At 42.2% G+C, this 27,723-nt stretch overlaps 1 protein-coding gene across 3 annotated transcripts in view; it reads right to left on the bottom strand.

The window, feature by feature from the left end:
• Dennd5a (DENN domain containing 5A) overlaps positions 1–27,723 on the bottom strand; it is a 79,191-nt gene that overhangs the window by 20,602 nt on the left and 30,866 nt on the right. For 2 of the 3 annotated variants that reach the window (XM_075971866.1, XM_075971868.1), the window contains exons 2-11: positions 23,989–24,060; positions 23,178–23,287; positions 22,081–22,738; positions 17,032–17,219; positions 12,156–12,473; positions 10,735–10,950; positions 10,165–10,399; positions 8,571–8,721; positions 7,896–7,989; positions 3,298–3,429 (exon numbers count right to left, since the gene is read on the bottom strand). In XM_075971866.1, coding sequence (XP_075827981.1) covers positions 3,298–3,429; positions 7,896–7,989; positions 8,571–8,721; positions 10,165–10,399; positions 10,735–10,950; positions 12,156–12,473; positions 17,032–17,219; positions 22,081–22,738; positions 23,178–23,287; positions 23,989–24,060 — 2,174 coding nt within the window. The remainder of the gene's footprint in view (positions 1–3,297; positions 3,430–7,895; positions 7,990–8,570; positions 8,722–10,164; positions 10,400–10,734; positions 10,951–12,155; positions 12,474–17,031; positions 17,220–22,080; positions 22,739–23,177; positions 23,288–23,988; positions 24,061–27,723) is intronic. The other variant, XM_075971867.1, reaches the window with a different exon arrangement.

The raw sequence follows: 27,723 nt of genomic DNA on the forward strand, positions 1-27,723 counted from the left end.
TACAGATGGTTGTGAGCCACCATGTGGTTGCCGGGAATTGAACTCAGGACCTTTGGAAGAGCAGGCAATGCTCTTAACCACTGAGCCATCTCTCCAGCCCCTCCATCTTAAGATTAAAAGAAATCTTGTTACAAGGTCAAAATAAGTTCATTCTTGCTTTCTATGAAACTTGGAGTAGACCATATTTTGACCCATTTTCTGAAATTTGACATATTCCCCACCCTATGCCCTAATCTCCACCCTGATGATGTTCTACCAAATAATTTTTCAAATGTTCTGCCAAATTCCTATGTAACCAAAACCCTTGAAAACCCCATAGTCCTGCAGTTTGGGGGCTAATATAAACACCACCTTCTCCTATGTTCAATGCTATTTTCTTGAACCCTGCTTTAGGAAGATGATAGCCCTGTGTGACAGAAAAATAAAGCTTGCTTAATTTGGTCTAAAAATCTGGGTAATGATTACGCTTGTTCAGTGGATTTAAAAACCACTGAGCTATCTCTCCAGCCCAACTTTCTTAAAGTAAGAATTTCTTCTAATTTCACTAATAACTATCAGGATGCAGCAGAGAATAAACATCTGAGTTGTCCTAAAAATTATGATACTATAAAAAAAAGGATTTTTTTTATTATAAATTACATTTATAGACAAGGCAGTGGTGGCACATGCCTTTAATTCTAGCATTCAGGAGGCAGACACAGCAAATCTCTGAGTTTGAGGCCATCCTGATCTACAGAGTAAGTTCCAGGACAGTTAGGGATACATAGAAAAACCCTATCTTAAAATTTTTTTAAATACAAAAAAAGAGAAAGAAATTACATTTTATCAATATAATTTTGTTATATGTATACTTCTGCTCTTAATTAAGGTATTGTGTTTGTACTACTCATTTAAAAATGTAAAATTAAGAAATATAGGTTAATAATTAGTCATCTATAATAGTCAAGCTTGTAGTCATGTTAGTTAGGTTTTCTAGATATAAAGAGATATATTTCAGTTAGATAATCTTCAAATCTTTCAAAGACTACAAAATATGGCATTTAAAATGTTTTAAGAACTTAGGAAGCTGGGCGGTAGTGGCACATGCCCTTAATCCCAGCACTCAGGAGGCAGAGGCAGGTGGATCTCTGTGAGTTCGAGGCCAGCCTGGTCTACAAGAGCTAGTTCCAGGACAGGCCCCAAAGCCACAGAGAAACCCTGTCTCCAAAAGCAAAAAACAAACAGGAAAAAAAAAAAAAAAAAAAAAAAAAAGAACTTAGGATTTTTCATGACAATGAGACAAATCTGCTCCTCGCAGCATCAATCTACTTCAAGAGGATGATGGGTATTGAAGAAGCTCCTCATAGAGTTTGTTAGCCATTTGGGCAAGAAACTGCTCTTGCCTGAACTGTCTGACTAGACTTGCAGAACCCACAGAAAAACGACTGCTGCCGCTGCCTAAAGAAGGTGAGACAGGGGAGCTGGAGAGATGGCTCAGTGGTTAAAAGCATTGCCTGCTCTTCCAAAGGTCCTGAGTTCAATTCCCAGCAACCACATGGTGGCTCACAACCATCTGTAAAGAGGTCTGGCGCCCTCTTCTGGCCTTCAGGCATACACACAGACAGAATATTGTATACATAATAAATAAATATTTAAAAAAACATCAAAAAAAAAAAAAAAAAAAAAGAAGGTGAGACAGTCCTTTCGGGTTCCTGCTTCATGAAAGAGTCTGACAGACATCCTGAAGAAAGTGACTGACAAACTGCCAATAGAGGTGGAATTGTCTTCAAAATTTCCTGCTTCGTGGAAAAGTTTGCCAGATACCATGGGCCTGTAGGCTGAAGATGGATGCTCCAATGGTACAGAAGAACGTTGGATGACTATTCAGGCAGTAATATGTCTCTGTCAATTCTAGAGTTTTAGAAGTTGCTTATAATGCACTTCCTGTTTACTTAGGTAATACTGTATCTTTCTGGAGTCTTTCATGGAGTTGAAGAATTGATACAGCTTTCCTTAGTTATGGTAAAAAAGTAGATATAAATATTATAACTATAATTCTTGCTTGATACCTGTTTTGTTATATGTAATCTTGCTATGTTAAAGTTAAAACCTTCCTTTTTATTTAGACAGAAAAAGGGAGGTAATGTGGGGCATGATGTATGCTGTAAATATATTTTATTGCCATTGGTTAATAAAGAAGCTGCTTTTGGCCAATGGCTTAACAGAGTAAAGCCAGGCTGAAAGAGATATAGAGAGAGAGTAGGCGGAGTCAGTCAGAGAAGCCATGCAGCCGCTGGAGACAGATGCCTCCGCTGGAGCCCACTGAAACTTTGCCAGTAGGTCACGACCTCATGGTGATGCACAGATTAATGGAGATGGGTTAGTTTAGGATATAAGAGCTAGCTAGCAATATACTTAAGCTATTGGCCAAACAGTATTGCAAAAAAAAAAGTTTCTGGGCTGGAGAGATGGCTCAGAGGTTAAGAGCACTGCCTGCTCTTCCAAAGGTCCTGAGTTCAATTCCCAGCAACCACATGGTGGCTCACAACCATCTGTAATGAGATCTGGTGCCCTCTTCTGGCCTGCAGGCATACACACTGACAGAATATTGTATCCATAATAAATAAATAAATATTTAAAAAAAAAAAAGTTTCTGAGTGATTACTTCGGGTCTAAGTGGCTGGGAATGAACAAGCATCTTCCCCCAACTATATTACATTTATAACTTAAATATTAAAAATTAATCTTTCTTTTGGTATTGAGAAAAACATCCAAACCACTAAGCTTAAACTGAATAACAACAAATGTTGAGTTAACATGGAATAAGAATCCCACAAACTATTTTGAGACATGAAAAGTGATTGCTATCAGATCACAATAGAGACACAAAAACATTTCCACATATGCAGAGCAATCTGTAATAATTAATAAGGCCACAAGGTTTTAAGGTTAGTATTATCCCATTATATAAGGAGTGGAGCCAGTCAGATGGCTTGCCAAGCAAACTTGACCATAGGAGTTCGAGCATCAGAAACCACATGAAGAGGGAAGGAGAGAAGTGACTTACAAAGCTGTCCTGACTTTAGTTGGGCGGTAGTGGTGCACACCTTTAATCCTAACACTCAAGAGGCAGAAGCAGGCAGTTTTCTGTGAGTTTGAGGCCAGCCTGGACTACAGAGAGAGTTTCAGGGATACACAGAGAAACCCTGTCTCAAAACACACACACACATTTTAACTAAAAAAGGAGTGTTTGGAGCCAAGCAATGATCTCCGTTTTGCTGCCAAGGGAGCAGTAGCACTCAGGTGTCCACAGCTCACCTTGTTGCGGCACTCCTTCAGCAGGCCTTCTACAAACTTCCAGTTGGTCTGGGCGATGACTGATGGAGAGAGGTTGGACAGTTTGGGCTGACGGATGGTGCTGCCCATATTCCTGGCTTCCTGGATGTACTTCTACATCAAACAGAAAAAGCAAAGACCTTTTATGTCCATGTACAGAAACCATTCTTGCACTAAAGGGAAAAACCAAAATAATACAATTTCTGGTTTTGCTGACCAGGTATAATAAATTACCTTTGATTTAAAGTCACAAGAGGGACTTATACAAGTGTTCTTGTGCACAGTGCACGCATACATACTAGCAGGCATATTCAACTTTTTGACATTATGACATGATATTGTCCTCAAAAAAGTTTGTACCTAAGAATCCTGCAGTGGAGTTACAGATCACAATAAGTAAACAAACTGATCCCACAATGTTTTATGTTAGGCTGCATCCCAGGGAGCATGTAGTCAGGAGTCCACAGGTTGGACATGCCTGCTACTACATACACAGCTCACTGAACAAATCCAATCAAACTGCAATGTGACTGTGATAATCATTTCATCCACCATGATGAAAGGAACTGAACTAGTCTCACCATATAAAAAGGATTTATTTGTCTTAATCTTGCTAAATCAGGAACTAAGGAAACAACCATACTTTCTACTCTTCTACAGCATGTTGCTCTTTCTTTGTATGCTGCTTAATACAGAGTCCACATCAATTTCATATATATATGGGCACTCTTGACATCTCAGGTTTATGACCAGCATTTTATCCTAATATTGCCCCCCCTCCATATTATCCCTAGTAACACAACCCTGTCCATTTTATGTTCTGACCCATTAATCTACCCCTACTGCCAACTGCTATCTGCCTCCTAACTGGCTGTCTATCCCCCTCTCTCTCTGTTTCTCTCCTCCAAAGGTCTTCCACAGCCTGCTTTATATAACACACAGCTTTAGATCCTGTCCTCTACTTGGAAGTGTTGTTCTTTCTCTGTAACAAAACTATTGAGCCCTAAGGCCTCAACAGACACTGGCTCCTCCTTCAAATAGTTGTTTGTTGATTATCCCACTAAAAATGATCTTCACATTCTCTCACCAATGATTGTGAGAGGATCTGCCCTTCGCATGGCTCCTTTAAAAGATTTTTCTACTTGATTTACATGTGTTTCTGTCTCAACTCCCTAATACACTTACTCTGAGGAAACGGCCGCCTCCTTGTCATCTTAGTATGTCAGATGCTCACCCCAGTCAGTGATTCTAACCAACAGAACAACAAACGCAGCTAAAAACAGAACTGAAGTGTGGCAGAAGATGGGGTGAGAGATCTATAACATCAGTATCAATTAACCTATCCCAACAGCACAAAAGTCTAAGCATCATTTATAGACCAGCAGGAAAAATTTCATAACTATACCTTAAATTTTTAAAAAAAATTGTTTTGTGGTGCTGGGGTGAAACTCTAGTGGCCTACTCCTATAAGACAAGTGTTCTTAGCACTGAGATACAATCATCCTTTCAAGTTTTCATTTACTTGTTTAAAAAACAGCCAAGAGTGAGTCAGCCCCAGAGCTTTGAGCATGGGAGAGTCGTGCCCATTACTCATCTGTCACACAGCAGCATAGCCACCAACATCTGAGGCAAGTGGGAGAGCTGTCCCTGCTCCTCACCAGGAGAGCAGGCCCACACCTTGTCTGGGCAGCACAATAGAGCCAGTCCTGTTGATGGAGGTGTGGATGAGCCAGCCCAGAAGTTGTGAGCATGGGAGAGCTGTCCCTATTACTCATCCGTCAGGTGGCAGCATGGGTAGGGAGAGATTCTCCTCTCCCCAGTTCATCAATGGCTGAGGCAGGTGGGAGAGCTGCCACTGAGGTCATAAGAGCAGGAGAGCTGTCCCTCCCCTCATCAGCTGCAGCACTTGGAAAAGCGGCCCCTATGCCATGCCTAGTAGAGCTGGTCCTGAAGGTGTAGATGTGGAAGAACCGACCCTGGGGACATGAAAGCAGGGGAACTAGTGCTGCCCCTTGTTCATCACTGCAAGGGGTGAACTAGCCAGGGCAATGCAGGAGAGCTCACCCTGGAGGGCTGACAAATCCTGCAACTAACTACTCAGGCTCAGAACCAGTGTGTTACAAGTTGGCCCACCCCAACATCCACTCATCTGTGATCTGAAGGAGCATGTGAAAGGACCAGTCCTGCAGACCCAAAGCTGCAGGCTCCAAAATCTCCACAAACAGGGCAAGAACAGAATATCCAAAAAGAGTCTCAGAGAGGGCCCACCATTGATAGTGTAGCAGAAGCCAGAGGGCTCGAACCAGACCAATGACTCTGCAATGAACACTTGCAAAGAGTAAAAATAAGTTTAAAAAAAAAAAAGTAAAAATGTACGGATAAAAGAGTTTAATGCATGACTCACTATGACATACTATAGCTTCCATGATAAGACTGGTTTTTCTTTTTTTCTCCCCCTCTCTTAAATTTTAGTTTATTTTATTTTGGGGGAAAGACTGCAAAGGCAGAGGGCAGATATGAAGGGACAGGAAAATTAATGGAACAGAGATGTATGATGTAAAAGACACAAAGAATAAATAAAAAAGAAAGTTTAAAGAAAAGTCAAGAAAACAAGCTATTTTCCAACTTACTGAGGTGCTAGACACACATGAAAATAGTCTTTCTGACTGAATTTTATTGGTTTAAGATGAAAAATCACAATGTCTTATAAGTTCCTGAAAGGCTTCACAACTAATCTAAAGCACGGTCTTCAGCTAGTTTAAAACTAGAGACTATGCTAAGAAGCATTAACTCAGCTTGCAGCAGAGAGGATTCAGGAAATAAATCCAATAATCTGCAATACCACTGTGATGGTTTGAATGAAGATGACCCCATAGGCTCCTATGTTTGAATGCTTGGCTCCTAATCAGTGGAACTGTTTGAGAGGTGTCAGGACAGGGTTTCTCAACCTTCCTAATGCTGTGGCCCTTTAATATAGCTCCTCATGTTGTAGTGACCCCCAACCATAGGATTATTTTTGTTGCTACTTCATAATTGTAATTTTGCTGTTAGGAATCATAATGTAAATATCTGATATGCAAGATATCTGATGTACAACCCCCAACCCAAAGAGGGCATGACCCACAGCTTAAGAACCATGGGTTAGGCAGCAGGGCCCTAATGGAGGAAGAATGTGACTGGCGGTGGGCTTGAGGTTTCAAAAGCCCAATCTGGGCTCTCTCCCCACCCCTCTTTTCTTTCTCTGAAGATCAGGATGTAAACTCTCAGCTACTGCTCCAGCACCATACCTGCCTACCTACCACCAAAGCCCTCATCACGATGGATCAACCCTCTGAAACTGTACACAAGTCCACAATTAAAAGCTTTCTTTCATAAGAGCTGCCTTAGTCGTGACATCTCTTCAAAGCAGAATAATAACTAAGTAAGACACTATCCCTCCCTCTCCTTGAAGCATGATTAATAAAAGCTCAGAGAGAGAAACTGGGGTTCAACCTAAAGATCTGAAAAGCAAAGCAACCAGCCACTGGCTCTTACTCAACCTTAGTCTCAAAGTGGCAATCCTGCCTCCAGGAATCTCAGAATGAGACTGTGTGTTGAGAGCTGTTTCCTCCTGTTTTATAATCCTCTCTAGTGTGGGGATTAAAGGCAAGCACTGCCCGGTTTCTACGGCAGCTAGTGTGGCTACTGGAATTAGAGGTGCATGTCATTGTGGCTACTGGGACTACAGGTGTGTGTTATCATTACCTGGTCTGTAAGGCTGACCAGTGTGACTGTTTTACTCTCAGATCTTCAGGTAGTCTTTAATTATTAAAATGCAATTGAAATGCCATTACATCTCCTTATCCACATAAGGTGCAAAAATAAAGACAGGTCCACAATCTCCATTCTTCTCTATTGCTGCAATAAAATATCCTGACAAGAGCAACTTAGGTACAAAGTGTTGATTCGGGCTCACAGATGTACATCACAGTTTATCATACAGAAGGTCCCAGCAGCAGGACCTGAGGGAGCTGATCTCATCATATCCACAATCAGCAGAGAGCAAGGATGCATGCAGGCTGGTCCCAGGTTTGCTCTCTCTACTCTTATACGATTCAGGATCCCCTACCCAGGGAATGGTGTCACCCACAGAAAAAGGATCTTCCCACATCAATTAAGGTAATCAAGATAATCCCCCACAGACATGCTTACAGACCAACCTAATCTAGACACTGACTCCCCCCTCCCCAATTCTGGACTGTGTCAAGTCAGCAAGAGAACTAAGACACAGGGAAAAGTCCTCCACCTTCAGATTCAGAGTCACAGAACTCAACCCAGTTCACTTTCCTCCATTATATTTTAATAAAATTAGCTCATTTCCTAACATACAAGAAGTCCTAATTTTAAAGGCATTTCTCTGAAGTTTCAGCCTGCCATCTTCTGAGGTTTGTATTACACTCAGCAGGGAGTTAGCAGAGAGAACATACAAGGTCCACACTTAAGCTCTTCTCTGTGGAGAAAGGCCACTGCTGGTAGAGCACACAAAAGGCGAGTGGGGCGTGAGAGCAGGAGGAGTCCTTGCCATTCACAAGGAGTCATACCTCTCTCTGGTCATTGTCCAAGCGCAGGTGTTCTGTGTGCTGCTTTTGCCGGTCTTTCCGCCTCCACTGGGCAGGGGCGTTCCTTTTTGTCCACCTGACAATATCAAAGAGGCCATTAAGAATATCTACTACTCTATGAGTTCTAAGCCAACCTGGTCTACACAGTGAGAGACTCTGTCTCAAAACAGAAAAAAAAAAAAAAGAGCCACTAAAAAGTAAAGATACTGACAAAAGAGAAAGAGAATGTCTGAGCAGTTGGTGAAGGCAATATGAAGTCCTTAGGGACGAGCAGCTACAAAGAGGGAGCGTGCTCCAAAGACTAAGAGAGAATTTGTCTTGAAATATCTACCAAACTTCACATGCAGATACAAAGCTGTCTGGGCTACAGATACTCATCTCCAAAAGTAAAGAACCATCCAGCCACATTATCCACTTTATCTCCAATTTATATGGGGTTCAGGTATGAGGCTGTTTTAACCCACTTGCAGCCTGGCTGCCTCCGAGTCCTGGGAATACAGTTATCTTAAATTTGTACAGTGGAGACAAACACTGACAGACACTCTTGGCGCCTGCATAGTTTGGGTCTTGTCCGAGTAACCACTCTAGCTTAGACTCTGGATACCACCAGTTACTCCACTCGGTAGTGAGGTTGGAGCATCTCTAGGGTTTACTCACTTGTTGCTGGCTGGCCCAGTGCAAAGGACATCAGACTGCAACTTAGGGAAAAAGCCAGGCTCATATTTTCCTTGTCCAATTTTCATATCAAGAAGATGTGGGTGAACCGCAGTGTGGTCTATTTTTGCCAGACGTAGTTCAATTGCTTTTTCTGAATGAGATTAAAAATAAATATTAAGTCAAACTTTTTTTTAAAAGTAACTACTCTTCAATTCTAGCCAAGATAAGAGTGAAAAAAAACTGATTTTTACCTTCTTTCCTGAAATATACACAAGCAGGAAAACAGACATAAAATATGATTTCAAAACACTTGCCATCAGGCAATGAGGGACAGGAGTCCCTAAAATTTAGAAATAAATGGGGTAATTCTTACTAATGCCTCAGCTAACTGCCCTGATAATTTTCTGTTGGGACACACAGAGGGGAACCTTAGAGACTGGTTCAGTCCCAAAGGCTGGCAATATGGACAGTGGCAAAGAGTTTGTTCTAGAACATCTGTAGGGATCTCTAGGCTCTGCAAACTGCCTCAAGTGACACTATGACATCTCTTTTTCTGAAAAAAACCTTTAAAATGAGGGGTAGTTAGCTCTTCATCCCACAGCTTAAACACTGTATTCTAATAGACTTGTGAGACTACATATCAGACAAGAGTGACTCAGAACACTGCAGATGCAGCACCCGGACTACAGATGGGCTGAGAACTGACTAGCAGACAAGCAGAGCTTCAAATGAGCAAAGCTTTCACAGCCGTTGGCTGTTTGAATACGGCCATTTTCAAGTATAATACAAGATGAAAAGGACTGGGCATCCTGATTTGGTTTTTTGTTTTGCTTTTGTTTTTGGTTTTTGGTTTGTTGAGACAGGGTTTCTCTGTGTATCTCTGGCTGACCTGGAACTCACTCTGTAGACCAGGCTGACCTCGAACTCACAGAGATCCCCCAGCCTCTGCCTCTTGAATGCTGAAATGAAAGTCATGTGCCACCACCGGACAGGAATCCTGACTTTAAAAATGATTTTGAAGCCGAGCTGTGGTGGCACATGCCTTTAATCCCAACAGGGAGGCAGAGGCAGGAAGACCTCTGAGTTCAAGGCCATCCTGGTCAACTGAGTGAGTTCCAGGGCAGTCCAAGGTACTCAGAAAAACCATCTCAAAACAACAACAAAAACCCCAGAAACAAAAATGATTTTGAGAGGCAGCTGGATCTCTAGGAATTCAAGGCCAGCCAGGTTTACAGAGCAGTTCTAGGCCAGTCAAGGCTCAGTCCCAAAAACAAACAAACAAACAAAAAAGGATTTCCAGGCCAAAAGAAAACAAAACAAAAGGAAGAAAGCAAAGAGTGGTGGTGCACACCACACCATTAGTCTCTGTGCTGAGAGGCAGAGACAGGCGGAGCTCTGTGAGTTGAGGCCAGCTTTGTCTATGTAGTGAATTCTAGGACAGCCAGGACTACAGAAGTCTTGTCTCAAAAGAACAAAAATAAAATAAAATAAAATGATAAGGAAGAACATCACAGGTCATGTGCTAACATACTCAAAGGCAAAAACAGAGAAAGCAGCAGACTCGTTTAGGAGCCCTAGAGGAAAGAGGTCTCACCTGCTTCATCCACAGTGGTACACTTCTGGTACATGGATGTCCGGAGAGTAGGTGTCCGAACATTCAACAGTCTGATCTTTTCAACCCTCGAGTCAAAGACCCGGAGAACGGGGTCTTTATCGTCTTCATCATGACACATGATCTTGTTGTCAATAAAAGATGCAAACATCTGGGTCTCAAGGAATCTTGAGAGGAAGGGCAGGTAGGGCTCAGGCTGATCTGACAGGAAGGATGCCTAGTGCAACCAAAAGGAAGCAATCAGCAGGGGCAAGAACATGACAGTCTTGACCAAAAACAGCAATACACCCAAGGGCTGAAATGGGACAATTCTATGAAGCCTCCTAGGTCTTTATGAAAACTATAACTACAACCCTTCTCCCCTTTGTTAACTCTCATAAAAACCTTTGCCTAGAGAGAGTCCTTCCCAGCACTGCAAAGTAGAACAGAAACAAAGGAGGGCGCTCTCTAGAAGTAAATTACTGTAGTGATCTGCATGCCTGCTTCTCCACTTGACTTCTCTTCTTCCTGCAGTAATTAGCTCTGAATCGCGGCCCCCAGGGTCTCACTCACTTTATCAAAGTTCTGCATCTGCTCCCTGTTGGTGAACCAGGACTCCTTATCCTGGCTAGGCTGGATGACAAACACTTCATAATCAGCAAACATCTGAGTAAAGCGATTAGCAAAAACTTCCCGGATCTGAATGTTTAGCTGGTAAATCCTGAGTTCTTCTTCATCACACTGAACTTTGAAATCTTTATTGCTACTGGGGTCTTCACGAACTTCCAGCTAGAAAGAGAGAGAGGATGAAAATATGAAATATGAAAATATGAATGATTATACTTTCATGCCAAAGAAATGCAACTCATCTGATTGTTTTCATTTTGGACTCAGCAGCAAATGGTGAAAAGGTTTGAACAAAAGAAAGAAAAATGAGAAGATATATAAAAGGAAGGAATCTAGAAGTTAGAGATTTACCTTAGTGGTAGAATCTTGCCTAGCAAGCAGGTAGAGAGTAAAGATAGGGGAGGAGAGGAGATTCTGTGGAGAAAAGACAGAGCTCAGTCTAAAGATATCCAGCAACTCACTAAGATGAGGTGCAGTCACTGTGAGCTGCTTGCAGTCCAGCCAAGGAAGGAAAGGGCAGAATCACTCCTGGGCAAAGGGCACGAGAGGGAGCTGAAGTCAGAGCAGTGGATCAAACTCTGGCTCTGATCTCCTCTTGGTAGCACCTTTCTTTTTGGGGGGGAGGGGGTGTAGTGGTGGGATTGGGTTGTCACTTTCCTTACCTTTCAAAGACCATCCTTTCTTTAAAAGGAGATATGTATTTTATCTTCCTAAGTATTTCTCTGATCAACTGGTATAGCTTTTTTTAATCTGCTGTACTTTACAAAATAAAATAGAGAAAAGGAATTGCTCACTACTAAAAAATGAGAAGTCCAACAAAATCATTACACTGTCCTAATACTTATATGTAACTAACCAAAGTTGTTTAGCAATGGAAATGGGAAAGGTAGAAAGATAGGCAAACAAGCACAGAAAGCTTAATTTCATCAAAACCAGAAACTGGAAAGCCAAGTGCATCCCTGGAGGAGTCAGCATTACAGAATCTGTTCTAAGCTGCAGCTGAACTCCAGGGCAGAAACACTAAAGGTCTCTAAGCCTCGGCATCAAGATGTATCTCTATCAGGCTGCTGTGACATCACAAGGCAATGGATATGAAAGGTCTAAACTTGGGGCTTACCATCACCATCCTTCCCGACCACTCTGCGGAGTGTCACAGAGAATGACAACAGGCTCTCCCTGAGCTGTACAAGAAGCCACCCAGGCTCAACCAAGTAACATGTGCTGGACTAGCCGCTAGCACTAGCTCAATTTCCCATATGGAACATTTCCTTCAAGGCTCACAAGTATGTACTGTCCTGACCTGGGTACCTTCTCATCTTAAATCCACAAAGATCCAATCTGTCACAAACTTATTTCCAGCTTCTTACTTTTTCTAAACTCACTCCTGTCCTCTTGACCAAAGCTTGCAACCGGGCCATAGTTTCATTCTCCTTGAGGAGCTCATAGGAATGCAAAGGGGAGCCTGCAATATTTCCATTCCTCTTGTCAGACACAAGCTCAGAGACTCGGATCCTCTTCAGCTTTGAGGCGCTTTCGCTGCAATGGAGATTTCCTTCAGGGGGAATCCCAAAAGCCATGAGGATCTCAGAGACCTCCTGGACAAACTCCAGTTTGTTGGGAAATTGAGGCAAGTCCTCTGGCAATTCAATGAAGTGGTTGTCAACATCCACAAAGCAGAGGTTAGCCTGGAAATCAAAGCAGGAAGGGGCATGAGAGAAGTTTTAGAAAGGACAATGGATATATCTAAATGATATACATTAGACGTGGCGCAAAGAAGATGGAGCAAGGCAAAACTCCCATACTCACAAAATTAATTTAAAAAAAACCTGACACAGGTTTTTTTTTTTACAACTTTAAGACTAAGTAACATACCTAAAACCACTACTTGATAGAGCTGGGATATACTTACACTGCTCACTAACTATCACCCCTATTGATCCTCAGAGGTCTTATACAATTCTTCTTCAGCTTAGTACTTTATTTTTTTTTTTTATTTATTATGTATACAATATTCTGTCTGTATGCCTGAAGGCCAGAAGAGGGCGCCAGACCTCTTTACAGATGGTTGTGAGCCACCATGTGGTTGCTGGGAATTGAACTCAGGACCTTTGGAAGAGCAGGCAATGCTCTTAACCACTGAGCCATCTCTCCAGCCCCCAGCTTAGTACTTTAAAAGCTCTTGTTCCTTCTCATTTTCTTACACTATTAATTAAAAGAGCTGTTCATGTGCTTATTAACCTGTCCTCACAAGACAAGTAACATTCATTGCCTTCACTCTAACAGATTACTAAGGGGCTCAGGGTATGTGTGTCTCATTTATACAAAAGAAATACATGTTACAAAGTTGTTTTGAGAATTATAATGTCAAAGTTTTTTATAGTACATTCACATGTGTGTGAGTGTGTATGCACAAGCAAAGTTAGAAAACAATATTTGGGAGTAGGCTCTTTCCTTCTATCATGTGGGTTCTGGGGATTTAACTTGGGTTGTCAGACTGAGCCACTTCAATACTCCCCCCACTTAACTTTTTAATCTACCTGAAATAGGTTACCTTATGGCCAAAGGGAAGGGTCCTTCTTTAGCAAGGCACTGATACTGTATGCCCAAATGCTGACCCAGTGATCTACAAATTTATCCTTAGCTCAATAACCTTTATGTTCTGGAAGAAGCAGCCAGGGGATAACATGATCAGCTGACTAACACAGCCATCTCATAAACTTAAATCTATTACAACTATGTTTTTGAACACTCCCTGTATCATTTATGCTGAGTTCATAAGTTGCCCTATCAACTTGTATCTATAAAAAGGAAGCTACCCAGGCTGGAGAGGTGGCTCAGCGGTTAGGAGCACTGCCTGCTCTTCCAGAGGTCCTGAGTTCAATTCCCAGCACCCACATGGTGGCTCACAACCATCTGTAATGAGACCTAGTGCCTTCTTCTGGCCTATAGGCATACATACAGGCAGAACACTGTATACATATTAAAGAAATCTTGAGAGAGAGAGAGAGAGAGAGAGAGAGAGAGAGAGAGAGAGAGAGAGAGAAGAAGAAGAAGAAGAAGAAGAAGAAGAAGAAGAAGAAGAAGAAGAAGAAGAAGAAGAAGAAGAAGAAGAAAGGAAGGAAGGAAGCAAGCTTCCCCATCTCAAACCCTCAAAGACAGAAGGGTCACTTTAAACTACACCTCTCAGTTTCTCTCCTAGATAACAATGTTGGCAGCTGCCTGCTTAAAAGGCCAATAACTGTTTATAACCTAAAAATAGACTACTTTTTACTTGTCCTTTTAAGATTTTAACATTACAAATGCTATTACACAGCTGGGTGGTAGTGACGCACACCTTTAAACATAGCACGAGGGGGGGGGGAGGCAGAGCCAGGCGGATCTCTGAGTTTACAGCCAGCCTGGTCTACAGAGTGAATTCTAGTACATCCAGGGCTACACAGAGAAACCCTGTCTTGAAAAACTAAAAATAGAAAAAAAAAATGCTATTAGGCTAAGTCATCAAAAAAGAAAATAAAAAGAAAACCAATTTAACTAGTCAAGAGCCCTTGCACACAGCTGACAGAATGAGAGGCACGCATTTTCACCTCTTACTCCTTTAAAAGAAAGAGGGGGAAAGCAGTATCTTCACAGGCAACAAAAATAACTAGATTTACCCAATAAGGTTGGTGGCTTCTCTCCCACTGCTGTGAGTCAAGTAGAGAGGGTCCCTAAGTAATTTTTTATTTATTTACTTATTTGTATAGGTGCTTTGCCTGTGTTAGGTCTCAGGCAGTATATAAATCCAGAAATGAGAGTCTTGGCCCAATTCAAGCTACTATAGAAGGATATCTGGTGGTTAAATAAAAGTCAACATTCCTCAGGAACTTTTGAAACAGGCTCTCATCAATCAAAAGGAGTCATTTCCCTTACCTCTGAGAGAAGGGACATATAGCTCTCCACTAACACATATCAAAGTTCATGCTAGCCTCCAGGCTCCTTCAGTTCCCATTCACATGCACCCATTACACATTTCAAAGTCTCCACACTCGCCCCCTAGACTCTCAGGCCTGCTCCAGCTGACAGGCTGCCCCCACTGCTCCTCAGCCTCCTCATAAAGCACTATTCTCCCAACCCCGCTTCCCCAGCCCTGGCCATGTCCAGTCTGCTGCTTTTTCTCTCTGCTCTGGACTCTTCAGGATGAGAAGACAAAATGAAAAAGGCCATTTCATTTCTAGGCTCATAAACAGTTTTATGCTGTCTCCTCTCAGCACACAGAGGGGTTGCCAACCGAAACAATTCATAAACCTATGACCAACTACTCTAGCATCCCTGCCTTGAGCTGAGAAAATGACTGCCACCTGTGTGACAGCTTTGTGAAGATAAAAGGTCTGTCAGAAACACTGAAGGCTCAGCCGGTTGGTGGTGGTACACGCCTTTAATCCCAGCACTCTGGAGGCAGAGGCAGGCGGATCTCTGTGAGTTTGAGGTCAGCCTGGTCTACAAGAGCTAGTTCCAGGACAGGCTCCAAAGCCACAGAGAAACCCTGTCTCGAAAAACAAAAACAAACAAACAAATAAACAAAAAAAACAAAGAGCGAGTTCCGTGACTTGCACCAAAGCCACAAAGAAACCCTGTCTCAAAAAAACCAAAAAAAAAAGAAAGAAAGACAGACCGAAGGCGAAAGAAAGAAAGAAAGAAAGAAAGAAAGAAAGAAAGAAAGAAAGAAAGAAAGAAAGAAAGAAGGCTCTACGACCCATTCTCCTCCACTTACCCCTGCCTTGTTTAAAGGGGTCATGGGAAGACTTAGCTGTCTAAGGAAGTAAACTCACAAGTCCTCCACATCCCAAACACTCTCCAAACTCTTCCTTTGGAGGGTCACAAAGCTCTTTGCTAACCTGAGTTCCCAGGCCCAATCCCAGTCAGCTGCCCCTCAGTGTATCTTTGAGTTCATCACTGAAGGGGACCTCAGCACACAGGATCCTGGGGGGAAAGGCAGAAGGAGAGGAAAGAAAAGGGGACAAGCAAAGAGTAACAGCCCCTTCTTCGCTCCAATGCTCTCAAGCTTACTTTTCTGGCATGGCTGTGGCTTCAGACAATGAAACCCCAAAGAGAAGCCAGAACAAAAGACGCCTCACAAGAGCAGCTTGGGCTCTCATTTGCTCAAGGCCAGCTGAGATCATGTGTTGGTGCAAAAAAGAACAAAGGGCTTTTTAAAGACTTCTGACAGCCAAAGATACGGCTGCAACTGATGAATTCTAATTTGAGGGTCTAAGAAATGAACACTCTCTGTCCTTCTATAGAAAGTCCCTTTTATAAACCAAGCTTACCCCACCTCAATGTCCTGATGCCACCTCGCACAGACCCACATCAATGTCCCTCATCTGCCTCAATGCTTCCTTCTAACAGCAGAATTTAAAGATGTCTTATAGTATAAAGACACCAACTAAAAACCTAAATTACATTATCTCTGGGTAATAAAACGTGAGTTAATTCTTCTTAGTTTTCGTAAAAACAAAACAAAACAAAATATGGACACACATTATGGGAAAACAAGAACAACTGTGTATCAAGGACACCATTACTCTGACCTCATCGTGTGTAACGGGCTATTCTTCTCAAAAGAGCGGCTCACAGCTCTTCACCTCCACATAGGTTATCTGCTATAAATTGGAGTTGAAAACACCCAACTAGGTAACTGCCCTCAAAAATAAATGCCCTTCAGAGGGCAAGCCTGGGTGAATGAGGCTTTAAGAGCACAGAGTGATTAGGAAGGACACTTTGGTATTCTTCAATCCACTGTCTAAGCAGACCACAGGGAGAGGCTGGACACAGGAGCAAAGGCTGTTCTAGCGATGGAGAAGCCAGAACACAGAATGCTGGAGTCTCTCACACAAACTGCAATTCCTCAAACAGTCCCAGTAAGAAAACTGCTGGCTTCCCAGAACTTCACACACTCACATACTGGAAGCCAACAGAGAATGACGATAAAGAGTCCTAAATGGAACAGAACTTGTCCCATGTACATAAGAAGCCAAAGACGGCAATAAAACTGGGAACACGATGTTTGAAAAAATGTTATTAAATAAGGCAATTAATAAAATTAATAAGATATACAAACACAATGAACATGTCAGATATTAAGAACCTCTAAATATGATACAAAAGGTTCATTGTACTTTTTCCTGAAAAGTTATTCATGTTCCCTGTCTTCACCTCCAGAATTCGTGTCCCTCCAGTGACCTAAAATTCAATGGCCCTTCTCACCTCCTGAGGCAGCTCCAGCTTTGACCGGTCATCGAGGCCATTGGAATGCAAGCCCATCAGGTACGGAACAGGAGCATCTAAGAAATGCAGGAGAGAAGCTGGGAGGATGGGGACGTAGACATGCTGCCACTGGAAAGGAAACATGAGAGCTGTAATCGTCTCCGCCACGGTCATCAGTCTCTGGTAATCTAGGTCAGGAAAAAAGAAGCACACTCAGCAAAGCAGTCAAATAAATGAACACTTGCTTCTTATAGACAAAGCTCAAACTTCCAATAAAATCCATCTGACCCAGGGGCCATGTGACTCTTACCTTGGAAGACCACAGTTGAAACAACCCCCTCACACACACAGGTTCAGCTAGTAATAAAATTTAATAATAGAAACAATAAATGCATCTTTCTCTAGCAACTACTCCAGAATATGTTAAGTATACTCTCTGAAGTTGGGGTGGGGAAGGCTAAAACAAAAAGAACAGTGGTCAGGATATTCTGTTCTCCAAAGAGCAAAACAAGATCATTTACCACTCAGACACTTCTCTGCACACTAATACAACTTTGCGAGTTTAGCTAGGCATGGTAGACTCATGCTGGCATTGAGGCTGAAGCAAAAGACTGCCATGAGCTTTCAGCTAGCCTGTGAAACTGACTAATAGCAAATTAATTATAGGTCCCACTTATCTTCAATTTGATACATTTGTCTCATCCCCAGTTCCTGGCACACAGGTCCTAAGGATCTTGGATGTTTTTGGACTGAGATGACAGGTGACTGAGGGTGGGCCTGGACAGCGTTCAAGGTGAGCGCTCATCACCAGAAAGGTATGAGGAGAGGCAGGGTTCCCAGGGAGGGCAGAGGGGAGAGATGCTAGAAACTTAGTTAATCACCAATGCACAAGGCTTGTGTAGCAATTAAAAAAAATTAAAATCAAAAAGTAGATCCAAAGACCTTCTGGGCTAGTACACACACACAGACACTGGAGTTAGGCACACCCAAAGAAGGGCCATGGGTGCACGGTGCAGTTCTAGTACACTGGTCTCAACTGTATCTTTTCTAATAAATAATAAGCATAGTACTCTCCTCTATTCTGTAATCCACTCTAGAATTTTATCAATATGAAGAGGGAGTTGTGAGAATCTTAAAGTTACACAAAATACAGAGAGTCCAGGCTGGCCATCAGTATCCAAAGAGTGAGCTAACTCCAGATTGTTTACCCCTTACTCTGGTACATTTTTTTTAATGGTCTTATTAACTCTGGCTGAACTGAAACTTGCTATGTAGACCAGGTTGTCCTCAAACTCACAAAGACCCACTTGCTTTTGTCTCCTGAGTGCTGGAATATAAGACAAGTACCATGAAGTCCAGTCCTCCATTACCAGTAAATATTACTAATAAAAAGTCTAATAATTCTCCAGATGATGGTCATTCTTCTATTTTCAATATTTTAATATTTATTACTTGCTTTCAAAACATCTACAAATAGCCGGGCGATGGTGGCGCATGCCTTTAATCCCATCACTCGGAAGGCAGAGGCAGGTGGATCTCTGTGAGTTCGAGATCAGCCTGGTCTACAGAGCTAGTTCCAAGACAGGCTCCAAAGCCACAGAGAAACCCTGTCTCGAAAAACCAAAAAAAAAAAAAAAAAAAAATTCTACAAATAAAAGCTATAGTCAACGATTCTCAGACATCTGAAAAAAATGTATTCTAAAATCCAAATGATAAAGGGCTGGGAGGTGACTCAGTAGATAAAAGCACTGGTTGCTCTTGCAGAGGAGCCAGGTTTGGTTACCAGCACCCACATGATAGCTCACAGCCATCCCTAACTCCTGTCCCAGGGTAAAAAAACACCTCTTCTGTATTCTGAAGGCACCAAAAAATGCACATGGAACATACATACATGGAGGCAAAACACACATACACATAATTTTTTTAAAGTTTTTAAAAAATCCAAAAGATGAATCAAAAGATATTAAAACATAGGAGAAAAACCTTTAGATGATTCAGTTCTACTATTGCCAATACTGGCATTGAAACATATATTCTGAATAAATATTCTACACACCATTTCAAGATTGGGTATATGGTATATGGAATGGAGCAAAGGAGGGAGAAAGGAAAGAAAGGAGAAAAGGGAGCAAGCAGGGGCCTTTCCTCTTTTCTTTTCTTTTTTTTCCCGAGACAGGGTTTATCTGTAGCTATGGAGTCTGTCCTGGAACTAGCTCTGTAGAGCAGGCTGGCCTCAAACTCACAGTGATCTGCTTGCCTCTGCCTCCTGAGTGCTGGGATTAATGGTGTGCACCACCACCACCCAGCGGGCCTTTCCTTTTTTTTAACCACAAGAAAATCAAAGAGCTTTGGTTGAAAATATTCAATCACACTGTGAACCCCAAGTTAGTATTTGTGTTAAATAAAATGAGCCATGGGTCAGGAGGCTGAGTTAGCAACTAGTTGACAGAAAGTAATCCGAGCATCAGAGAGCATCTGAAGAGCTAGAGGGATTCTGAGTGGCTGAGGGGAGAACGTGCTTTCAGGAGACTAACGAAGACAGAAGGTTAGCTAGTCACTAGTCAATCACTCCAAGCCGGCAGCAACAGAGTCAGGCCAGTGACAGAGCTGTCCCTGTGGGAACAGAATTCCCGCCACACTGCAGTATGATTGGCCTGGCTGCTACTGGAGAAGCAACCGAGTAACTGCAGAGTTGTAGTTTCTGGCTGGAATAGCAGCAGATTAAGGTGAACCACTGTGTTGAAGACAAAACAACAAGCTTCCCATCCCCTGCCCTAGCCAGAGTGTGAAGCATACATATGCTTCTCCAGGAGACACGAACACAAACCCTCTTCTGTACCAACAACAAGATCAGCACCTCCTTTGCCATAGCATCCCATAGGCCTCAACTATTAACGCTTGCGCTCCAGGCAACTGTAAAGGCAGTTACTTCAATAAAGCCCACTGGAACTAGAGACACTAAGAAAAATGAACACATCTTTGTAACTTGTTCTAAGAAATACAACCCAAGGGCACACCACACAGTACATATGCACAAAGCAGGAAGGCTGTGACGGTGACAATTTTGTGGGGCCACCACTGGACCACATGAGCAGTCTGCCACAGACCAGAAAGCTGTTTTTTGATTTTTCAAGACAGGGTTTCTCTGTGTAGTCCTGGCTGTCCTGGAACTGCTCTGTAGACCGTGCTGGCCTCGAACTCAAAGATTCACCTGCCTCTGCCTCCCAAGTGCTGGAACTAAAGGTATGTGCCACCACCACACAGGAGGACTGTACTTTCCATCAGAAACTACAGAAGGAAGCCTCAGGAGCCATTCATCAACAGATGCTTTTGTTTGGCCTATACTGTTTCTTAACAGCATTGTTGCCATCATTTAAAATTTAGAGATTTCACCTAAGAAAGCCTGGGTTCATATGAAAAACTGGAAGATTTACTAACATCAGGCCAGCAGCACCTCAAGAAATTAACTGAAACTAGTGGCTGTTTATTTTAGATGGGTATGTGCTCTTCAAATCAAAATAGTCTACAACCTGTGACGGATCGTGCCTGAAATCCCAGCACTAGGGAAGCAAAGACAGGAAGACTAAGTTGCACATAAGTTCTGGGTTAGTCTGGCTACATACTAGTTCTAGAACAGACAGAGAAACAGAGTGAGATCTTGATCAAACAAACAGCTCAGTGTAAGAGAGTATACTGCTAGTCCAGGAAGCTGGGGACGGCTCAGTGTAAGATAGTATACTGCTTGTCCAGGGAACCCAAGCGTGATTTCTAGCACCCACATCAGACTCACACTGCCTGTTACCACAGCTCCATAAAACTTGAAGTCTCTGGCCTCCATGGGCATCTATACATATATATGCACACACCCACACAAACATACAAATAAATAAAAACAAAATAAATCTTGGTGGGTGAAGAAAAGACTCTATTTGTAATCCAAAATGAAAATAAAACGTGTTGTAAAAAATCATTCTATTGCCAGGCAGTGGTGGTGGCGCACGCCTTTAATCCCAGCACTCGGGGATGCAGAGGCAGGTGGATTTCTGTGCATTCAAGGCCAACCTGGTCTACAGAGCGAGTTCCAAGACAGAGCTGTTACACAGAGAAACTATGTGGGGAGAGAGGGGGCGACTGGAACTTGGGCTGGAATGACGGCTTAATGGTTAAAAATACTTGCTGCTCTTCCAGAGGCCCAATTTCACCAGACATATCAGGTGCCTCACAGTTGTCTATAACTCCAGCTCTAGGGGAATCTGATGTCTCTAGCTGCTGCAAGTACGTGCCCTCACATGCACATACCCACACGCAAACACACACATCTACACAAACTTAAAATAATAAAATAAAAATTTTAAAGCAACCAGAACTTTGCTTCCCCAAATATCATCCTTCTAGCTTATCTTTTTCCAAAGTCTTGAACTCCCTTTCATTCTGCATTGTTTATTAACTCTTCTTGTCTCATTAAATTACAAATTCTACTACAGAAAGAATATTTTTCTATTTTTTTTCTATCACTTTTATCTAGCACCCTTGAAACAATGCCTGGAACACTATGCACTCTCAATAAGTATGTACTGAAATTTATGATACCAGTCTGACTCATACAGTAAGCAACTGTTCTTTCTCATCTACCTTAGTATTCTTTCTAAATCTGCTGTTCACATTTAACTCTCATTTAGAGAAACAATTCAGATAACAAACAACAGAAAGAAGCAACAATTCATCTTCTCAATATAAAAGAATCATCCTTTAGGAAATCCTTGATCTTCCTGTCAGCCTGAGGAGGAGACAGAATGACAGAACATTACCATTACCTCCTAACCCTTTTTAGCACCAATCAGCAAGCTGTGTGAAGACAGTGTTCCCCTCCCAAATTAGATCTATTCCTACCAAAAGACCATGATGATAGCCAATCGGGAGATAGCTTCTAGGGAGCCCAACCATTCCCCTCCCACCTGTAAAGCCTGCATCTGACCCTGACCTTCAGGGTCAGGTCCACTATATGTGAAGAGAAAGCGGGGACCCCGAGTGGGTGGAGCACTAACTTACGCTGTGAGTAAAGCAGGATCTGAAACTCCAGAAGGGCACAAGTGAAAAGCTGAAACACATTCTCCACCCCAAGCAGTTCAAAAACCTCTTTGACAGGGAAGTCAAACAGAGGAAGTTCATTGGTACTTGGTCTCTGGCAGATTATTGGCCCATAGACCCCAGAAAACTTTAGCGAGCGGCCAGGAGGTGGAAGTGGCACCTCATAGAGTACGTTGTATATGTAGCTCTCAAGGGGCAGAGGAGGGGGCTGAGGTGATGTGACCGCCTGGTGGAGCTGCTGCAGCACACTCCAACATGCCTTCATGAAGGACATAGGAGTGATGAGGCAGATGCATTTAGAGACATAGAGTGTGTCCCGGCTAATGTCATAGGAGTTGAAGCGCTGCAGCTTGGTTCCAGGAATGCCTTCACCATCTTCCATACCACTCTGGTCTCCACCATCAGCAAGTGGAGCATGAAGGACATCATACTCAGCGTTGTGCATGTGGTAGAGGGTCTGCATTGCACTGCAGATCTGCTTGCTGGTCACTTCTTCATAAAAGGTGAGGGCAAACCCAAATGTCCGAGAGCCATCCTCCCTTGTGATAATAAAGGCATGGAACTGTGGCTCCCTGGGATCAGCCTGGGTCTTGAATGACAGCCCTTTGGGCATGCACAGCTGCAAAAGACAACAGGAAAACAAATAGTGAGAGCATTCCTTGTCCTCTTCAGAACACACATCAGTTAGCAAGAATCTACTGTGTTGGACACCATCTACCAAAAGCTCTCCCACACTAATACAATACACACACTGACTCATTATTATATATCTGTCTGACACAATAGAAACACAATGTTTTACCAATTTAATACATTGATCAAATACAGAATCATGAGAAATGTGTTCTATAATCCTTTCTTCAAGAACTACTAGTGTTGGGGTATACCTCAATGATGTGCTTGTCCGACATAAATAAGGCCATGAGTCTACTAAGCCACAACACCCCCAAAAAATAAAATAAAACAAGTACTCGATGAAGAAGCACTGCTACGACACCCAGGATTCATGACCCTACCATAAACTACTATGCATAATTACATGGCTAATAAATACTAACCATTCCCACTGCATCCTGGTCAAAGGGGTTCCAGTCTACATTCTCAGGGTATCGGGCAAGGACCTTAGACTTGAATGTTCGTCTCAATGGCGTCTGCTCAAAGTTTTCTCCTGTAAGAAAAATGAAGCAAATAATCTCCACAAAGTCCCTTAAATCACAGGTTTAGGAACACAAAGTGTGGCAGTCCAGCAAGGAACAGAAATGAAGGCAAGGGGTTAGTATGCCAGCCACCTAAGTAAGAAAGGCATCGAAAGTTACTATGTCAATAAGGAGCTGAAAAAGTATAGCGTAGTTAATAGTGGACACCACTACCCTCATAAATGAAATCACTGCTATTAGCCCAGTGGTTAATTTTCTTGTAAAAGAGGGAGAAAGCACAAGGAATTAAACTGGATTGCCCATCCCCCACTCCCCCAAAGTCACATTTAATTTGCCTAAAATCAACTGAAAACATTGCAGAAGCATATCATTTTAAGAATAAGTTATATACTTCTGTGATAATAAAAATACAAAGACATTAAGACTTCAGGAATACTATTAATGGGTTATTTTATCAGTTCAGAATCATCCGAAATTGCTAGAATTCTTAGTTTCTGCCTCCTCGTAAAAATGCTAGCATTTGCTGAAGTAATAACATTAAAGTGAGGAGTGAAAGAGCCAAAAATCCTGCCACCTAGAGAGACACAAATCTGAGAAATCTACTGCTCAAAAAGGCACAAGATGGTTAAAAGGCCAAAGAGTCTAAATGCCACTTTTAGAAAGACTGAGAACCAGAAAGCTCTGGGTGTGCTCAATTTTGTTTTGTTTTTACCTTCAGTCGTACTTGAAATGAAAGGGCTGGCACCATCCCTGGCTTTAGAAGCCTGAATGTACTGGCATAATGCTATATAATAAATGAAATAACAGAGTATTACAATAAAGCAGTATTATTCAAACTTTTTGACCATGACTCCAGAACAAGACACATTTTATGTCACAAAGCAATAAACGCATACACATGTGTATAAATGTGTGTGTATATATATATATACTCACACACACATATAAATATTTGCTTAAAACAAAAAAATCCACAAAATAATACTTACCTTTACTTTATATGATATTCTATTCTAAAACAGACTGGCTGAGTGTTACACACCTGTAATCGCAGAGCTCGGGAGACTAAAGTGGCATGGAGCCTGTGTGTGCATACTAGTTAGTCTGCATGTGTACACACTGTCTCTGACAGCCCTGGCTGGCCTCGAACTCACAGACACCCACCTGCCTTTGCCTCCCAAGTGCTGGGATTACAGGTGTGCCCACCGCACCTGTGGGGGCTGGAAATTATTAGGGAGATGCACTGCTCATCATTACTGGATGACACAGGCCTGAGGATAGAAAGCTCCCCTCACCAAAAATCACCCCACAGGCATCTCACAGGTTTCTTTCTTAGAGCTGGAGATGTAGCTCAGTCGGTAGTGTTTGCTTAGCATGTACAAAGCACCACATGAAACCAGCTATAATAAGTAGTACACATCTTTTATCCCAGGACACTGGAGGTGAAGGCAAGATCAAAGTTCAAGGTCAGGACTCAACAGTGTGCTCACAAGCACCTCTAACTCCAGTTCTGGAAGATCTGATGTCCTTTTCTGGCAATGCATGCATATGGTACACATACAAATAAGCACACATACATACATACATACAAATAATTTAAAAACTTTAAGTATAAGGTCATCTTTTTTTTTTTTTTGATTTTTCGAGACAGGGTTTCTCTGTAGCTTTTGGTTCCTGTCCTGGAACTAGCTCTTGTAGACCAGGCTGGCCTCGAACTCCCAGAGATCCGCCTGCCTCTGCCTCCCGAGTGCTGGGATTAAAGGCGTGCGCCACCACCGCCCGGCAGTATAAGGTCATCTTGCCGACAGAGTTTGAGGCCAGTCCAAGCTACAAGAAACCCGGGGGAGGGGGAGTCCTAAGGCACCTATTTAGAAAACTAAAAACTCTACTTAGACATATTGTTTTCTAATTAAAATCTTTTTCATCCACTCTGAGTTTTGTCCAAGTCCGTAATTTTCAACTTCTGTCAAGACACAACTTTCCTTCTGTTAGTAAAGCAAGTACCAACCACACTTTCAATTTCTCTCATCTTCCAGTTCCTTCTTCTCAACAGATCCCTCTGAAACTTTCCTTTTTAGTGCACTTCATCTCTCAAAATACACTTCATCTTCACTCAGGAAGACTGGCACCATAGCAGGCAGCTGCGACAGCTACAAGAAAGGACTGCAGCTTATGCAGAGCTAGTCCCTGCTCTCAGCAGGACCTGCTGAGATCCACCCATGGCAGGCCTGAACTCAGGGCATTAAGTAATCAAACAGCAAGTAGCTGACATAATGATCCTGACTACAGTCAAAATTCTCAGAGGGTATTTTTAAACCACCTCAGTTCTGAGAGGAGATAACTGTTTCTTCTTTCTAAGCTTCCAGAACTTGCTATGTTAGCTCATTTCTTCCTAGCTTACCTAAAAATCCAGAGAGAAATCTACAAAATACCTGAACATACATAGCGGTCAGGGCGGCTACCACTGTTCTAACTAAAAACTTCTGGAGAAAGTTATCCTAAGATGGCTATGAAGCTTCCCTAAGACAAGATGAGCACTCAGATGACAGAATACGGAAAAACAGCAGCCTAGGTGGTAAAGAGTGGAACCAGGGGCTGGAGAGAGGGCTGAGAGTCTAAAAGCACTGACTGATCTCGCAATGGGCATGGGTTTGATTCTTATTTACATAGCAGCGCATAACCATCTATAACTCCAGCTCCAGTTCTAGGGGTCTCCTCAGGCACCAGGTACCCACAAGGTACACATACATACATGCAGACAAAACACTTAAACACATAATTTTTTAGTATTTCATATATAGTTTTATAACTTATATAAACAAACCTCTTTATATATTTTATGTAAATAAAACTCTCTTTTTTTGGTGTAAAATAAGAGAAAAAAGGAGTTCACAAACCTGAGGTCTTTATTGTTTCTAGAGGGCTGCATTTTTAAAGCGGCAGTAAGAAAATAGTGACTGAAAGCCTTCAGAGATCACTGTCTGAAGCCAGTGTGCACGGGCACCTTAGTCACTCTACTGTATAATCTCTAGAAATTCAAACAATACTGGGAATGTGACATCACACCATAAATTCCTGCTGTTCTAGAAATGGCAGATAGTTCTTTGCCCAACATATATAGCAAACATAAACAGGGGGCTGGAGAGATGATGGCTCAGCAGTTAAGAGCACTGGCTGTTCTTCCACGGACCCAGATTTAAGACCTAGCACCTACATGGAGGCTAACCAGGGGATCGGGCTCCCTCTTCTAGCATTTGCTGGTACTGCATGCAGATGGTACACATAAACACAAGCAGGCAAAACATTCAAACACATAAAGTACAAAAAAAATTTAAAAACCTTAATTTTTAATTAAGGTATAGTGGTGCACACCTTTAATCCCAGCACTCGAGAGGCAGAGGCAGGCGGATCTCTGTGATTTTGATACCAGACTGGTCTACACATTGACTTGGAGGACAGCCAGAGCCACATCTGAGACCCTGCTTCAAAGGGTTTCAACAAAACCAAAACGCAAACAAGCAAAAAGCCCGTAATAGCGACAGATTTAAGAACTAAATTCCATTTCTAACAACAATTTAAATGTTGGGTGTGGTGCTCCTTTGTCTCTGTGAAGCTGCTTCTACAGAGATACATTTCAGGAAACCTTAATTTTTAAAAAATCTTACATACCTTAGGACATCTACTGAGTTGTACACTTTTTCTGCTTGGCCAAGCCAAATAACAAAATAATATTTGTATTGCTACTGATCTGTTGGTATTAACTTGATCAAATCACCCTAAATTGGGGAAGGGAAGCTTATGTTGAAAGTGTCAAAGAACCCCTGAGTTCTCTACAGTGGTTTTATGAAGACATGAGAAGGGAATCACAATTTCTATCAGATTCTAAGTTCCAGAACTCAAAAAAGCCATGATGACAGCTACAAATATTTCTCTGAATTTGGGAAGGAAATACCCCACCATAAACAGCCTAAGCGGGCATGCTAAACACATGCACCACTACATAACTAACGCTTTCCAGGCTGGTGCTGACCCAAATTAGAGCAATAGTATTTTCTTTCCTTTTCTAAAAATTATTTTTAAGGATTCCTTTTTATTTATTCATTTTTTATGTGCATTGGTGTTTTGTCTGCATGTATGTGTCAGATCCCCTGGGATTGGAGTTACAGACAGCTGTGAGCTGCCAAATGGGTGCTGGGAACTGAACCACAGTCCTCTGGAAGAGCAGCCAGCGCTGTTAACCTCTGAGCCCTTCTTCTTTTCTTTCATTAGATGCCTACGTTGAAGCCAAGTATAGTAGCATATGCTTGTAACCCAGTACTTGGGAAGTAGGGGTGGGGGGGATCAAAGTCATCAGCTACACTATAAGCTAAAGTCTAGATTGGAGTACACAGAACCCTGTCCAAAAAAAAGAGAGAAAAAAAAGAAAGAAAAAAGAAAGGACGGGAGA

This window comes from Microtus pennsylvanicus, chromosome 5 (genome assembly GCF_037038515.1).
Source record: "Microtus pennsylvanicus isolate mMicPen1 chromosome 5, mMicPen1.hap1, whole genome shotgun sequence".
Taxonomy (NCBI): Eukaryota; Metazoa; Chordata; class Mammalia; order Rodentia; family Cricetidae; genus Microtus; species Microtus pennsylvanicus.